Raw genomic sequence first — 17606 nt, forward strand, 5'->3', positions numbered from 1 at the left:
CCGCGAGAGAAAGAAGCTGAAGACCTAACCGTTGGAGAGCAGCCGGCGAACCAACCACCACCACAAGAGGAACCACCCAGAAATCCACCGCCGATGAATCAACCGCCCCCACCTAAACCCTTACAACCAGGAACCATGATATCAGCAGAGGCGTTAGTCGCGTTCCTTTAAACGACAAACCCTGGGGTAAATTGGGGGCGGCACTAGCGAGTTTGACCCAAGTCATCGGCGATGCCTCTACCATGAGTGGGACACCTACAGTCTTAATCCCTCCATCAACAGTTCCGGCATCCGAAATTCCTTCAACCGCCGCCCCAGACTTAGAACTCCTACCACCACAGAGCCCTCCCATAAAACATCAGTATCCCCTGAAACTCCGTTACCCTCACCAAAGCCAAACCAAGACAAGCCACTGGATGTGAGCCCCCTTTCAGCATACCAAGATCCAGGCGAAGAATCAGAGAACACTGAGGGTGAGGAAAAAGGATTAGGAGGCGAGAAGGGAGGAGCAGATGGATGCGAGAAGGAAGGAGAGTCGATTGCAGAGACTTCTGTGAGGAATGAGGCAGAAGAGAGTGCTGCCAAGATGGCTGAGTGTCCGGACCTCGCATCTGAGGCACTAAAAAGTGAAAGCCAAACGGAACCTGCAAAGCTACCAGAAGAAGCACCTCCCGAGCCAGTGGTGGAGGCAGAACCGCAACTTCCAACTGCCCAATCTGTGGCAAAAGCTTCACCAGTGGTGTGACTAGAATCAGTGAAGAGGAAATTAGTATTGAAGGATGAACCAAGGGAAACAAGGAAGCCAAAGCGTGTGTCGCAAAGGTGTCTTGGGCGTGGGATGACCAAGAAGACGGGGGCAGCCACTGCATCTGAGGCAGTAAAAAATTTCAAGTGACGAATATCGGGAAAATTCTACAATACCTGGGGAGATTCCCGACTCGACAACTAGCCAGAAGGAAAGCCACCCAATCGAGGAACCAGAAACACCTGCTCCTATTGGCCAGGAGGAAGGAAATCCTACAAAACCTGGGGAGGACCTAACAACAACTCCATCTAGGCCAGTAGAGGAGGTACCCGTTGAAACCCAGAATCGTCAGCCTACTTCCTAGGAAAGACCTTCAGCACCCAAGAGCCTGAAAGAAGAGTTAGAAGAAGAAAGGTACGAGTTAGAACGGAAGGGGAAGGGAAAAGCCCAAGTGCAGAAGAAGGAGAGCAGCAAGAAGGCCCGCACAGCCAACACTGGGGTTGTGATCAGGGAACAGAGTAAATGAGTCGTCTAACCAGGGAGGAAGAGAGTGATGAGGAATACTACTCAAGTGAAGAGTCCGATTCCGATGACGATGTCTCTTTGGAAGACGAGGAATATCATGAAAGACAGCTGGTGGGTAAGCACCGCGAACTCGTCCACCTTCATGTGGAAAGAATGGAGTACCAGCGTTGACAAGTGGAGCTCGATGATGAGCTAATGGAAGACATGAAACATTACAGTACGAAGAAGCTCCAAGACGCCTTTGACGATAAGGAAGATAGCAGTAAGCAGATTAAGTGCAGCAAGGTACTCCATCAACCTTCTCTGGATGATTTAGCTATATGTGAGTCGTTTCTGTCGTATGTAAGAGCATTGGGTTTTGAATGGTTATTGGAGAATAGAGACCCGGATATACCAGTTAGGTTAGCAAAGGAATTCCTTACCACATTCAGGTTCCAGGTCACAACGGACCTGGATGAGGTTTTTATTTCCTTTATAGTTTTGGGATAAAGTTGTTAATGAGTTTGATTGAGTGGACCGTGAGGCTAAGGATATGTAGCCTAGAAGAGGCCATAAGGCCTGAATGGAGAAGCAGGGAGAGAGGGATACCCAGACGGCATGTGGGGTTCAACCCCCAAGCTGCTTGGGAAGAATTGACACACCTAGCCGCTGGCCAGTTCGCCTCCACGCTATCCAGGTCGATACATTTCAACAATCCCACCCTCTGACTTGTCCAGCTGTATTTGGATTATAACCTATTGGGCCAGACTAATTCGGCCGTGAGGACATCAATGACGTAGTTGTACATGTTATGGTGCACAAAGCGCGGCAGAAGACTACATTTAGGATTCTGGACAGCTTACCAATGCCACCCGACCGATCAGTTAGTTTTCTTTTTAGTTTTCAGTTTTCTTTTATTTTATTCCTGTTTAGTTGTAGGTAGAAGTAATTGTGTTTCAGTTTCTATGTATACAAACCCCCATTCACAACACTTAGCCTATTCATTAGTCTAAGTGTGAGAAGTAAAGGGTTTGCAACTTTAACGCATGTGTATATGTTTTCTGTGTTTTTGTCGTATCCATGTTATTCTCCCACTTAGTCTATTGCATAGTCTAAGTGTGAGAAGTTTTAGGTATATAATATATGTTTTGTTATGTGTTTTCTTGTATTTCATCTAATATTCTCTCACTTAGCCTATTGTATAGACTAAGTGTGAGAAGTTTTTAGACGTTGCATGTTTTGTCCCTGTTTTGTTATTTTTGTCTGTGTGTCTATCCCATTTTTCCACTTCACAGCCCGTACCTGATGGGAGGCACTAGTGAAGTGGGAGGGGGGAGATAATGGCCAGTACGATTTGTATATATGTGTTAGTTTGTTTTTAGGATTTTTGTTCTAGGTCCTTTTAGGATAGTTTTTTTTAGGATATGTGTTTAATGAACGGGCTTAAAACTCAACTGTTTCAAACTGACGATGAGGGGAATTGATGGAAATAAAGCATGCTAAACAATGGAACCACCCCTCCCAATAGATCCTAGTCAGTGTAGATGATGCAAATATGAGAGAAAAGCCCGACCTTAAAGCCAAACACGAAAGCTCTCTTAAATGGTGAGTTACAGGCCTAAAGTGGAACCACTTTCCACTAAACATATAAAAAAGAAGAGTGGCTGCCACATGATGTCTAGGGTGAAGTGATTGCGTGTAGCAAAATCCTAAGGGCATTAAGAACCCCCCCCTCCACACACACAAAAAAAATCCTTCCCTCAGAACCCCTTTTCTGGCCCCTCTTTTAACCCCTATATAACCCACTAGCCACTGGGACTGTGTGTATGAAAGGCATGAGGCAGGGAGGCAACTGACCAAGAAGGTGAAATTAAAGATCCAACTGGAGAAGAAATGCAAGAAAAAAGAAAAGAAAAATGGACCAGGCAAACGCTTGAGTCCCAAAAGGAGAAAGAGAATAGAAGTAAACGGCCAAGCGCCCAATCGAAGAAGATCAAGCCAAAGAAGGTCACCCAGCCAAGCGCCCAAGTACACACAACTCCCCCACATCAGAATAAAGTAGTTTAGTTTTGAACCTTAGAGCCTTAGGAACATCCACCCCAAACGTTACAAGCCCACAGCCCCATTACAAGCCTTAAAGTCCCTTAGGAGCTACTCGTGAGATCTAAGTCCGAAGCATCTGTGGTCCAGCGTATTAAGAGAAGCAGTCCTAACATTCCTGGTGGGGAATGAGTGACTGAGCGAATCTAGTGTTTGGCCGAGAGTTTGGGTAATCTTGACGAGCGGATACACTGGCTAGGAAGGAACAGGGGGGCGGCAGAAGTTTGAGGCTGATGGTTGAAAATATAGTCTGTTCAATGTATTTTTACGTGTTTTACTTTCTGTGTTTTTTCTTTATATATGTGTACCCATTTGTTTTCTTTGTTTGTTTTCTTTGCGTCGTTTTTTTTAAGTGTTTGTGTGTCTTGTTTTAGATTAGGGTCGGCCAGGGAAGTAACCAAGCTAGAATTCGACTTACTTGTTTTTGTTTGTTCATTCACGCTTGAGGGAAAACATGTGTTAAGTGTGAGCAGTTTGATAAGTCATATTCTAGGCCTTGGTTACTAGTCATTATGATGTGATTAACATGGATTATCTACAAGAAAGTTGCCTACGTGTGTAGGAAAAAGGGTACAAACCAGTAGGAGAGAAGTCAGACAATTCAGGTGAAAAGGGCGCCAGAAGGTGCTATACTGGCCAGGATGCATGCCAAAAAGGCTCGACATGGAAAAGGAAGGATTTCCAAGAATGACCAACTACACGCATGGGCAAAAGAGACATTTCACAAGGAAAGTCAACCCTAAAAGTGAGGGCAAGCCACCCTATAAATAGAAGGGTCACTTGGAGAGAGAACGGACTACTCACCATTACCAAGAAGATCATCATCTCACTACACACTTGACTCTAGTTCGAAAAGCCCTCTCTCGGATTTCCTTAGTTCCAGCAGCAGTCTGATTCCTGCACTTCTCATTCCTCGCCACAGCCATGGTCACCTGAAGATTCCGTCCACCCACCGGAGAAAGTTCACAGTCGTTCCAGCCAGTTAGCATCGTAGCAGAAACACCGCTTCATCGCCTGTGGGGCAAAATAATCTTTAATCGTTTTTCTTAGCTTAACTTTAGTTGTTTCATCTTTCGAATATTTCGTAATTTTAGTTGTCTTTTGGATTCTAAAGTATTCTGGTATGGATTTGCTCTTAATGAAGTTTGATTTCACTTTTTGTTCATCTTATGGGTTGCAACATGTTCATTCGGCCTTGCTTAGATAGATCTGGAATTTTAGTGTAGAATCTACATGTTTAAGTAAGAAATTCTTGTGATTTAGTTAGATCTGGATGCTATGTGTTTTTCTTGTTTGTTGATCGGTTGAATCTGGAAATTGCATGAGTTCGTAGCCGAGAAATTTCTGTCACCTCGCATATGTGTAGCCGAGAAATTTTTGTGTTGCTTGGTGGAGAAGACAACGTCCTTTTCTGCTTTTTGGACCACTTTTCACTTTTAGTTGCTTTTATTTTTTGTCCTTTACCTTTTCAGAGATCCTAAACAGTGGCAGCCCTGCACCACCAAATATCTCATGTTATTCTGTTTAGCCATTTATAGTAACATTCCACTTTTCACATGTCCCTGAAACACTTTGTCTAACATATTCACGTACACCGCCAAATGCCGATGATTGTCACGCCCACTGGTCAGTAGAGTAGATTTCTTAAATTCCCTACCTAGATAAAAACTCAACCCAAGCGTGGTAGCAAACCAACCTTCCAGATTATCACCGCAATTGCTCTGACGTGTCCATATATGTGGGATTCGACCCTTACATCCATTATACTAGCCAGTAGAAGTGGTTTGAGGAATTTTTGTTGATACCAGGTTTAGGCTGTCATGACAACTACTCAGCTAGGTTGGGATATCCTCCTGATCAGTTGACCACACCACTACCCTAGAAAAACCTGCTCTTTCAGCGGTATGATAACACTCCTTTTAAACAAGAAAGGCATATGTTTGCAAATGTGAGAATATTACTTCATCCGTCTAATTTTAGGAGTCTCAATTGCGACACGAGTTTTAAGAAATGTAAAAGAAAGTTAATGAAAAAAATAATGAAATATGAGTCCTATTTTTATATATTAATTTTATAATAAAATGTGAGTTTAATAAAGTTAATAAAATATAGGACCTATTACCATTTATGAAAGATTCTAACTAGAACTTTCAAAATTGGACAAGATTTGTGGTTGGTGATTTTATTATGGGTATGCTTGTCGATTATTATGTGAAATAAAAATATTCTGTAATTTTCAAATTGTTTGTGAATAATTAACTCATAATTTAATAAATTAAATTCCCTTGTCGATTTCTCAAATTGTTTGTAAATAATTAACTCACCAAGTGTTGTTACCGTTTTTTCTCTTTCTGAGTGATGTTTTTGGGCAGCTCAAAATAGCATCATAAGTCCACCAACATCTGGCTTCACACCTATATATGACAATCTTTTATTGAATCGATGGTGAAGCAACAACCCAACAACGCACCATTTAAACCAGATAACAATGAATAGGCTCGATTTATCGGGCCAATCAGACACCAAAATTTATTACTCTACTTTTAAAATTATTATATTTCTTGATTTACGGCATATGATTACGCATACAAACTTAAAACTAACAAACAACTTACAGATGTCACGAATGCGTTTTACTCCCTCCGTGCCAGAAGAATATGCATTATTTTCCTTTTAGTCCGTCTCACAAAAAATATGCACTTTCTAATTTTTGAAATTCTTTTCTCTCTATTGAGGTGGACCCATTCTCCACTAATAATACTTTAATTACTTTATCTCTCTACCTCTCTCTTACATTACTAATTTTGCATTAAAACTCATATCGAATCCAAAGTGCATATTGTTTGGCGACAGAGTGAGTATTATAGTAGATAGTAAAACTCGTTAACCGTGACTGGGGATGGGGATTAAGAAGAGCACATAGAAATGAGGGAAAAGAAACATTGATCAATCATACAGTTAAGGGTTATTCCAAAAGAATATACTTCGAATAGAATAACATGATTATAAATATTTGAGTTAAGGTCATCCACATCCGTGTCTCAATACCGTCTCTTAACCGTTTCATCCCATCACTATTCATGGGCTCCACTGCACTTTTTACCCCGTCTCTTAATCATCTCATCCATTAACTATTCATTAAATTTCATTTTTCATTTTTATTTCCAACAAATTCAATTAATGAAAACACACTTCATTAAATAAAAGAAAATTACAATTTAAAATTCTAAAAAAAAAAAAACACAGAATTAAAATCCTAAGAAAATTAAAAAAAAGCACATAATTAAAATCCTAAAAATAAAAAAGACATAATTTAAAATACTAGAAATTAAAAATTGCACCCTTAAATTATAAAAACTACTCCGCCGGCGAATCATCCCCCGAAGGCGGTGGCGGTGCCCTCAAGCTAGGTGGAGGCGGAATACCAAGTTGATTTGCCAGATACTCAATGTCGGCAAGATGGACTTGATATTGGAGAGGCGTCATGCGGGAAGTGTCAGCCATCGTGGAGGTGAAGTACATGGACATTAGGGAGGACGGCGGCCCTTGGGAGCCCGCCTGGCTTGATTCGCCTCGGCCCCTCCCCCACCCTCTAGCCGCCTTCGCCGCCTTGTTCCCTTGCGGCCGACGTCGTGTACCGGAGGAGCCCCCTGCATCGATTGTCGGGAACTCAACCTCTTGTGAGGCGTTGCCTTCCCCGCCCTCACTAGACGAGTATTAGCCACCCGCTGTATGCTTCGTGTGTTTCAAGCTCGAGCCCGTGCTGGAATCGACACCGCCAGCCTACCTATCAAGATGTTTGACCGCCTCCCAAACATCGGGAAATTTGAAATCATTGTCGGTGTCGGATTTGAAGATTCGCAAAGCCGCTCTCATAATGTTGGATCCACTGGCTCCGCTTTGATATTGCTCTGCTTCCCTCTTGTAGATCCCACAAAATCTTTTGACATCTCTGTCGGCTCGCTCAAAATGAGCTCGAAGCATCTTTAGGTTGCGGCGGAAGGCCCCCCTCGGCTTATTTGCGTTGTATACGACGGTGACCTTATCCCAAAAAACTTTGCGGTTTTGTTGATTCCCGAGGATGGGATCGTTCGACAAACTGATCCAAGCGTCGAACAGAGCCATCGTCTCCGCTTGTGTGTATGGATGATAGTCGCCGTCCTCTCCGTCCAGCACCGCCTCCGGAATATCCTCCCTAATTTGGGATAATCCATGCGTTTGCGAGCTCCTCATCCCCAAGGGAGGAAGACGATAGTATGCATCAACTGAAAAAGATGGTGTTTGGTACGCCGGCGTCGCCGAGCACCGGAAGCACCCAAAACATTGTACATATCCCCCTAGTCGACAAACACGTTCAAGTCGTAGCCGCCGCCGGAGTTTCCTTCACCAGACATTTTTGCAGAAATTGGAAAGGAAAGAGAGATGATATAGTGTTTGTGTGAAAAAATGGTGAGGGAATTGTGTGTGTGTAGTGTTATTTATAGATGAATGTGGGAAAAAAAGGAAAAAAATAACGGCCGAAAAAAATGGTCGAAAATTTATTTTATTTATTTATTATTATTCAGATTTTTAAAAAATAATTAAAAATAGCCTAAATCGACGCCCGCTCGCACAACCAGCGAGTGGGCGTCACGCACCAACCGCTGCTCGCCACGTGGCCGACGCGCCGATTTCGTGTATGAGAGTACTATTTAAGCATATAAGCCCCACTTGGATCAGCATCCTACATTCCATAACGGCTCAACTTGTATATATAGAAATATATGTAGGGTCGAGTACAAAGGTACTCAATGAATACATTGTCGAAAGATATAAATATACATTTATAAATCATTGTCAAGCCATCATCACCATAATACTCGGGGGTTCTCCTTAAAAAGGCCTGGCTTACCAAATTCTTTTACTTAAAAGTTCGTCTGATCACACTGAGTTCGTTCTGTAATTTGCCATATAACATTCCTTCTTGTGCCGGGAAAGTGGGCGCTTTCCATGGACACCGAACGCCAACCCTCTCAATGACACACAGACCAAGTGTACACTAGTCTGAGTAGGGACACTCTCCTTGCTGGGACCCGAATTCGATTTCTTACTTTCTTTGGCATAGCATATTCGGTATAACCAGACAGATATGCATCATTTCCTAAAACAAAATATTATGCCTAGACAATATCATTTGCATAAATATATAGAGTATTACAAAACCGTTTCATATTTTTATTTGTATATAAGATAGAAAGTTCACCTTGTAGGCTTCCAACTCCGTAAAATAATACTAACTCGCTCGAAGTTAAGTTTCTTGCGATGGACTTTGTCCAATAAAAGATAAACGATTAAACTTCAAGAATTAAATAAAAACGTATGATATGCATCTTATCTTCTCGTTCTTTCAAACGTTAACTCTTTCGCTTAATTAAATTGAGATATTTAATTATTAAAAACAATTAATCAAGAGATTAATTAATTAAATAACTTCAAGACTTTACTTTACTCAAATTATTCAAGCACGCGCATATTTAAAATAATTCAAGAAAACATAAATCCAAAAAGTTACTAGTTTGATCCAAACTTAATAATTAAATAATCTATTAAAGAATTCAAAAATCATACTCCCTCGTCCCTCAATAGCATGCATTATTTCCTTTTTCGTCCGTCCCAAAGAGTATGAACAATCCAATTTTAGAAACTCTTTGCTCTCTAATAAGGTGGGAGCTCATTCTCCACTAACAGTATGTAAAAAGCTTTCTCTATCTATTTCTCTCTTACTTTACTAATACTATTAAAACTCGGACCGAACCCAAAGTTCATATTATTTAGAGATGGAGGGAGTATCCAACAACATAAACTATGACAAGAGGAAATTAGAAAGCATGGGCTCACATATTATCATTTATATTTAAGCCCAAGCACATAACCAAATTAAAGAGGACCAACCTAATTAATAAAATAAGAACCCAAAAGAATAAATGAGGGAACATCTCTATCTCACCTCTTTACATATTTCTCTCAACTCTAACACCTCCTGCCGGAAATTGACCAGCCCAGCTCGCCGAGAGGTAAGGTTATCGTTTTTCTCATTTCAAAACTTGATTTTGAAAGCATGAAACTTAAAACTTGTTTCTAAAAGAAATCAATTCCGCCGTAGACTGTCGCAGGGCAGAATCTCCGGGACGAGGTGAGGTTCTCATTTCTCTAAATTTTTTATCGATTCTATGACTTTGCATATATTGGAGTATCAAGTATGTAATTTGGGCTAAGAAGCATAGAATAAAATGGTTTTCATACTTGATTTTGATTTTTGGATCTAGAAATTAATGATTTGGTGAGCTATTGAAATTCGATGTCAGATTGTCAGCTCTATTCATTGACTAATGAATTAGGTATAAAATTCTTAATATTTGACTGATAGGAGTATTTAGTGAATAACAACAGAAAACTCTGATTTTATCCGACTGTTTTCGAGTTTGAATTTGTTGTTGATACTTGATATGCATTTGTAATGGTTCTTGTAGTTATCATGTGGAGTGTATGATTGTGGTAGATAATATAAGAGCAATAGATATGTTTAGTAATGCTCATCATTTTCCAGGTGTTGGCCTTAGCCATCGGTTTTCGCAACAATGAGCTCAGAAAATGAAGACGCAGCTCTGAAGAGGCGACTATCGTGCACCAAGTATTTTGATGCGCTCTACTTTTGTTATTGTATGATGGAATCTTCCATTCATTACCTCCTTAGTACTTATTTTTGTAATATAAGGCCTCAATTATAGAATTTAGGTTTGTTCGTTTCTGTTTCTTTTGCATATGCTTGGATATTTTATGAGTTGCAGTTTTGGCTGAGGAATATGATTGAAAACGTAGTGAGATTGTTGTTTCTTGGGGTGGATTATCGGCAAATTTATTTTATTGGATCTAGGATTTATATTGATTCTGGCTAGTTTTAGGTTCTATGCGAATGAGCACACCAAATGTTTGTTATTAGCTTGCTTTTTGAATAATGAATACATTCAGGGACTCAAATTGATTAATTTCAGTTTTATGACAGCCCCTTTTTATCAGATGCAACAATACTACCGCATTGGTGAACTTGACAATTGTTTCGGAAAATGGAGTGCTCTCTATGATTGCTTGTGTCTCAAGACCAAAAAAGCTACTGAAGTTGAGGTATGTCTGTAACAATTGCTTACTTACTTTGCTATTATGTTTGGAACTGTGTGTTTTATCAGCCTTATGTTTCAGGATTAGGATGCATGCTATGTTTTATGAGTTGGTGTATGAATTTTGTGTCATTCTAGTCTTGATTTCATCATTGTGAATTGTGAATATGACATATTTCTCAAAGTGGTAAATTTTTAACTCTTGCAAAGGTTATATCATTTGGTGTAGTTTACGGAAGTAGCATGGATTAGGCAACTGTTCACATTGTTTTCTGCTTTATTGTCTTCTACTGAAAACACTGAGCCCTGAGGCATACTTAGAAGCTTACACATCATGAATGAAAGAAGAACGGAAAGGAAGTGAGGGATGATAATTGTTAAGAGTTTTCTATGGCGTACATATACTAATAAAAAGCTTGTTATTTTCTCTGGATGTATGTTCCTTCTATAATCAGCTAATATCCAATAGTATAAAAATCAAAATAAGTTGGCTGCATGTGGTAGTATGATGCAGTTAAATCTCATTTTTTACTTGGGGGATGTTGGCTGGATTCAAACCTGCTCCTAGTAAGGGGACTGTGTATGCAATTTGATAACCGTGGCTGCAATAATTGATTCGAGCATCACATGGATCTTTTAAGATATTGTAATAGCCCATTTAGATTTCATGATCCTGTCCCTACTCATGACAAATAATACTGTCTCTTGCATCTTATAGGCAAAATATTTCATGTTGGTCAATCTACACTTAATCGTCGCGTCTCTGCCAAAACCATCTTGTAGTGCGACATAACACTTTTAGCAACCTAGTTAAATGTCATATCTGCTAGAATGACTAATCTCACATGAGATTAAGGGACTGTTAACTCACATTTTCCTTTATAATCTCACATTTTAGTTTTTCTCACTTTCAGAGATTTTTTGAACTTAACAGAAACTAGTACTCTTATCTTGTTGCAGAGTATATTAGAAGCTCGCGAGAAAGCCCAGACTCATATATGGACCTTTCGGACCCCAAAAGAAGCAGAACGCTTTTGGAATCAGCACTACGGACATCTATATGACGACAAGTAGAAGTTTCTGCTCATTCAGAATCTTGCATCTTTAATTCTTATGCCAATGGTATTATCGATTTTATTCCAAAGTGTTCCAAAGAGGGTTTGTTCCAAAGAAAACAATGGCTGGAGTCTTGTTTAAAAGAGGGTTTGGTCATTTTAACATGTGTACCTCCATGTTTTTTTATATATAAAGAGGATCAATAATGGTTCTTTCTTCATCTACCTCTGTGATCACTTGAATCCCCGATCTATTAGTTGGAGAGGAAGCATTTTACCAACTTAGTTGCACGTTGTTGTCATGGGTGCCTCCGTGTTTTGTCTAGCCTTATATTTATTCTCAATATACTCGCACCGGCAATAATGCACGTGAAAATTTGGTTCGGTTTAGTTCGTACATTTGGTTTTCAATATTTTCGTATATTGAACAAAAAAAAGGAACTTAAAAAGATATTTATTTTGGTTGCTAACATTTGGATGAAAATGCATTATTCAATCTTCAATTTAGACCTCTACCTCTAGAATGTGATATGTAATGAGTTCAAATTTCGTGTATCGAGCAACTTATTAACTTGGATAATATTAACCATTAGCATCAATGCATATTGGTCTCGGACTTAACTTTTATTAAACTCAGTAATTGGCTCAATTTAAATAGTTTAAAAATCTTATTCTCCTAGACCAAGTTTATCGGTCGGTGGAGGCTGACATATATGTCATTACACAATTAAAAAAAAAGAATAAATAAGAGCATTCACCGTGAAAGGGCCCTCCCACATTGCCCTTCTTTTTTAATTATTTCCACATCGTCATTTTATCCCACATTTTCCAAAGGGCCTATCTCCCTTCAAAGGAGTATGCCCTTCCCACATTCCATTTCATTTCCACATCATTAATATTTGTATATTTCAATTTTAATTGTTTCACTCAACTAAAATGCTATAAAATGGTGAACACGAATAAATTCACGACAAATAAATTATAAAAAACATACTTCATTAAAAAACCCTACATTTAAAAAAAATAGAAAATAACAAACAAAAAAAAACCTAGAAAAAAACACTGATGAAAAACACAGATAAAGACTCAAGCATCGTCGTCAGAATCCAGACCATACTGTTTCTTTATCCTGCTGATAGTTTTCCAGATGTCCGTCCTGACACGATCATCCGATTCATCTCGATACAGCTTGTAGAACTTATGCAGCTGAGCGTAGCCGGAAATTCTTACATCACCCTCCGCGTCCCCATCGGTCGACTAGGAGGCCCTCCCTTGTGTCTTCCCCTTCCCCTTCGCCGTTTTCACTCCAGTCGGGCGCCGAGGAGTAGGTTGAAGTACCTCAACTGACTTGGTTAAGTCGGTTGGCGCCGGACCGCTACTGTTCAAAAACCTCTGGGATCCGACGAGCCTCGTCCTCTTCAAGCCTTGCGCCAATGCCGCCTCAATTCCCGCCCTAAATTTGGATTGATCCTTCAGTTTGATGCCCAGTGTTGGAATCCGGCGCTGCTGACAGTACTCGTGACTTGCGCTTGCGACAAATCCCGCACATCGTCGTAGCTCATACCGCTCCCCGTCATTCGACAGTTGTTCTCGTAGATACCATGAAACATACCGATGTCGAACATGAAATGCCCAAAATACTTGCGAAGCTCTAGCGCCTTGTGAGTCGGTGCCCCATCGGGCTTCACTCCAGCCTGATTGTATCGTTGTGCGATGCGGATCCAGAAACCAATCTTCCGTTGATTTTTACCTACAACCGGATCCTCGTCAATAGGGCTGGCAATTTTTAATACGACACGAACCCGCACAAAATTAACACTACACGAACACGCACTTATATGATTTAGGTCCTTATAGGGTCGCCCCAATAAGAACCCGAAGATAACGGGTTAGGTCGGGTTGGGTTTGGGTTATACGTTAAGAGAAAAAAATTATTTTTACTAATTAAAAAATTATTCAACTTTAATTTTAGTTATTTTGTTGATTAAAAAATATTATACTTTAATTTTAATTACTAAAAAAATACTATTATACTTTAATTTTAATTAATTAAAAAATACTATACTTTAATTTTATTAATTAAAAAATATTAATTAATTTTTTTATGAATTTTAAGAAAATATTATGCTTAGATTTTATTACAAATTAATTTTTAAAATTATTTAATTTTGTTATATAGATATAATATTAGTATACTTCAATTTTATTATTTTGATTAAGAAAATAATTATTTTAATCTGGTAATTTTTTATTTTATCATGGAATATCATGTTTAAATCGTATAATAACATCATGTTTTAGTCGTTATCGCGTCGTGTTAAGCTAACTTACTATTATTAACAGAGGGTTGACTTTTTTCTTGGGTACACGATAACACGCACGAATCTGACACGAACCCGTTGGGTTGGGACACGATAAGAACCCGATGATATCGGGTTCGGTTGGGTTTGACCTTATTGGGTTGGGTCGATAATGGGTTGACACGATAACGACCCAACACGCACGATTTGACAGCCCTACTCGTCGATATCTACCCAACACCTCGCCAGAGCAAGCGTCTCAGCTGCCGAATAATGTGTTCGCGGCCTCCTACCCTTCGGAAGATGTGCCAACGGCTCTGCGACCTTCCCCTTCGCTTTCCCCTTCCCCTTCTCTTTGGGATGTGATGGGTGCATTTCCTCCACTTCAGACTCTTATGTGCTGAAGCTCGGATTGTGACTGGAATAGTTGTGGATCCGTGAGTACCGAGTGTAGAAGTCATCATTTCCGGCTGGTAGACCGCATCTCCGTAATTTGGGTCAATTCCTCTTCTAATGCTACAATGGAACGCCTGTGGGGTTATTGGTCTGCCAGCACCAACAAAGGAGTTGCCGGAGAATTGAGGGAAGTTGGCGTATTGGTTCCCGGTAAAGTAAGTGGCCCCAGCATTGCCTACGAAAGGAATGAATCCTCCAACGAATAGGTTTCCAATGGGAACTTGGTTAAAGTAGGGATTTTGCTGACTGGGTGGAGGTTGGTTGAAGTAGGTATTTTGCTGAGTGGGTGGAGTTTAGGTTTCCGTTTGGGTTTCACCCGTGTTTGGGCTTCCATCGCCGAAAAATTGCAAAGAGTTGTCGGAATCCATTTTGTAGAGAGAGTAAAAGAGTAGAATGAGATGAGGGATGATGGGAAGTGGAGGGATGAATGAAAATGATGGGAAGTGGATATATATAGAGAGAATTAAAAAATATTTTAAAAAAACAAAAATAAATAAAAATAAAATATAGGATAAGGCTGATGGTCGGCCCTTTCTCCATAATGGAGGGTCGATCAAAGGCCCTATCCATCAGCTAGAGCCGATACAACAGCCATTTGCGGGGGAGGTGGGAGGGCCGATCATCGGCCCCTCCGTCGCAATGGTGGGTCGATGGGGGAGCCGATCAACGCCCCATTTGATCGGCCCCCCATAGTGAATGCTCTAATTTATGGTCTCCCCCTCTCTTTAACCTTGGTCGCATGGAGGCCAACCTTCAACCACTTGGTTGACAGGTCATTCTATTGATTCAACCAATGGGGTTGCGTCAAATGACATAATATCAATGCTTGATATTTTTTTATATAATTTATATATTATATTAAAAAATTATAAAAATTATACCAAAATTCAAAAAATTTCATTCTCTATAAATAGACCACATTTGTTATAGTTTTGTACACAAAAATCTTATCTTTTCTCCTTATAAAATCCTTATTCTTTAGTATTATGTCATGTTTTTATTTGTTTGCTTTTATAATTTTTAGTTTATCATTTATTGTGTTGTTTTATAAATTTTATTGTGCAATAGTAATAATTCATGTAATATATTTTCATCAAAAATAATAAAAATAAATATAGGGTGGTCATTGATAAACCATTAAAAAATGTATGGTTGGTTAGATGAATATTAATAATGTGGAAGATGATGTGGAGGAGATAGAAATTAATTAAATATTGAAAAACTGAATAGTTTGATTGGTCGTGTGGTTGCTAATAAACATGGTATGTTACATGGCGGCTTAGCTGCATCACAATAACATGATGTCTTATACCAAATAAAATAAACTTTGAAGGTGATTGTCATACACAATGTGTGTGCAAATATTAGATAGTAGCATGCAAAAAATTCATATTATTCTCTTAAGGCGGCGAATTTTGATGGTGAATCCAACAACACAAAGATTGGACGCAAAGCAAGCCATACGAACATTTATTTCGCATGCCATCAATCTTTATACCTAAACGTAGGTTAAATAATTGCAAATATTATTTATAAAGAGATGAAGAAAACATTTTTGATGCATGGATAATTCATTTCTTACCAGAATTATTGAACAAATTTCTGGTTTTTGGGTTTTGAAGAGGTTAAAGGGATGGTTGAATCATGTGCAGCTGCTAATTATGAAATGGGATTTGGAAGGACTTGACCCTAATTATGTATCTTTCTAGTTGCATTACTTCTACTGCTTTGATGCACTTTGCTCTCAATATGATCTAATCATCTATCTGAATTTCATTTTGTCTGTATTTGTTTTGGTGGCATTTAATTCAGATTGTTGGAAATTTGTAATGTTATGAATGTTTGATGTCGCCCCAGGGGTAGCGCAGTTGGCAACGGAGGGACAGATCTTGCTGCAATGAGTCTGGTTCGAATCCCACTACTGTCGTGTAGATGCTTCCATCTATCAGGCACAAGTATGAGGTCTTGAGAGATGGGCTTCTGGCAGCCAGTGGATTAGGCCTCCCCCTTAACAGGCTACTGCGTACCCTAATTGAACCCCCTCACATGATGTCTGGCCGGAGTGTGGGGGCCGCCAAGGCGACGGAATCACTGCTGCAATGAATGTTTGATGTCTAGCTGATTAGATTAAGATATGTCTATGTATAGTAGTTCTACTAGTTCACTTCTTAAGCTTAAACTGTGTTTGGTTCATAGTTTCATTATTATAGAAATAATTGTGATTTTTTAATATCCAGAAAGTTATTCTTTAGCTATTTGAGTGTGTTGGGGTGAGGAAATTTTTAATTATGCCTGAATCATCAATAAAATAGCTACAACACATGCACATTCAAAATCCTCATAATGCTTCATTTTCTGCCGTGTTGAAGGATAAATAAGTGTTTTGTTCCTATGTTTGGTTGCATTATCTAATTTTACTTCGTTTCGTAGCTTAATTGGCTTCTTGTCTATTATTAGTGCCAATTTTTGGTTTTGGTAAGATCATCGTTTGTTCATGTATTTAATTTGCAATGTCATATGTCTTCCATTCCTCATTGATTAATAGCATGCTAACTCCTTTCACGTATAGAAATATAGTACTCCCTCCGTCCCGGCTAAGATGACACATTCCTTAGTCGGCATGGGATTTTATGAGTTATTGGTTAATTTGTTTAATTGAAGAGAGAAAAAGTGGAGGTAAGTATTAAAATAGAGAGTAATAGGAGTTGAAAAAAGTGGTTAGGTGTATTAATTGGAGAGAGAAAGTTTCCAAAAAAAAGAAATGTGTCATCTTAGTTGGGACAAACTAAAAAAAATGTATCATTTTAAGTATGACGCAGGGAGTACTAATGTTGTTTTCAATACATGTCATATAAAATTAGTAGCCGTAAATCTTTTAATTAATGTTGTTTTCAATACATGTCATATAAAAGAAAACGTGTCATCTTAAGTAGGACGGGGGAGTACTAATGTTGTTTTCAATACATGTCATACAAATTAGTAGCCGTAAATCTTTTAATTAAGATGGTTACGGTCCTATACGGAGTAATATTTATAATAATGAATATGTATTTTGATTTAATCTATAATTTAAATTCAAGAATACAAGATTGAATTATACTCCCTCCGATCCACATTAGTTATCCAATTTTGTCATTTTTGTCTGATTTTATCTGTACTATTTTTGGTAAGTGAGCCCGTAATTCAAAAAAATCATTTCTCCAAGAGATTGCGAAGAAGCACAACAATGTCCGAAAAGCTCTAGCAGAAATAGCAGAAGCTGAAAGAGATGTAGCAGCTGCAAGAGATAGAT

General features: G+C 39.0%; 2 protein-coding genes across 4 annotated transcripts; one reads left to right on the plus strand and one right to left on the minus strand.

Moving 5' to 3' along the window:
* Positions 1-7132: 7132 nt before the first annotated feature.
* On the minus strand, positions 7133-7582 carry LOC121764277 (glutathione S-transferase T3-like). The gene has a single exon (XM_042160324.1). It carries the CDS (start codon positions 7580-7582, stop codon positions 7133-7135), a length of 450 nt encoding a protein of 149 aa, XP_042016258.1.
* A 1700-nt stretch (positions 7583-9282) lies between these two features.
* On the plus strand, positions 9283-11779 carry LOC121765957 (uncharacterized protein C227.17c-like). 3 transcript variants are annotated; one of them, XM_042162256.1, is made up of 5 exons: positions 9283-9402; positions 9492-9521; positions 9936-10048; positions 10392-10510; positions 11464-11779. In XM_042162256.1, exons 3-5 carry the CDS (start codon positions 9967-9969, stop codon positions 11575-11577), a joined length of 315 nt encoding a protein of 104 aa, XP_042018190.1. In that variant the 5' UTR covers positions 9283-9402; positions 9492-9521; positions 9936-9966; the 3' UTR covers positions 11578-11779. The 3 variants fall into 3 exon arrangements, with proteins under 3 accessions (XP_042018190.1, XP_042018189.1, XP_042018191.1); XM_042162255.1 differs by lacking the exon at positions 9492-9521; XM_042162257.1 differs by lacking the exon at positions 9492-9521 and having other exon boundaries at positions 9936-10019; positions 10381-10510.
* Positions 11780-17606: the final 5827 nt, after the last annotated feature.

The sequence above is a fragment of the Salvia splendens genome, chromosome 14 (assembly GCF_004379255.2).
Source record: "Salvia splendens isolate huo1 chromosome 14, SspV2, whole genome shotgun sequence".
Taxonomy (NCBI): Eukaryota; Viridiplantae; Streptophyta; class Magnoliopsida; order Lamiales; family Lamiaceae; genus Salvia; species Salvia splendens.

Excerpts from the sequence above, each read along its gene's own strand:
- LOC121764277 (XM_042160324.1), bottom strand. The coding sequence starts at position 7,582 with ATGAGGAGCTCGCAAACGCATGGATTATCCCAAATTAGGGAGGATATT.
- LOC121765957 (XM_042162256.1), top strand. The coding sequence starts at position 9,967 with ATGAGCTCAGAAAATGAAGACGCAGCTCTGAAGAGGCGACTATCGTGC. Across the intron at positions 10,049-10,391 it reads TGCGCTCTACTTTTGTTATT|CCCCTTTTTATCAGATGCAA; the intron begins GTATGATGGAAT and ends GTTTTATGACAG. Across the intron at positions 10,511-11,463 it reads AAAAAGCTACTGAAGTTGAG|AGTATATTAGAAGCTCGCGA; the intron begins GTATGTCTGTAA and ends ATCTTGTTGCAG.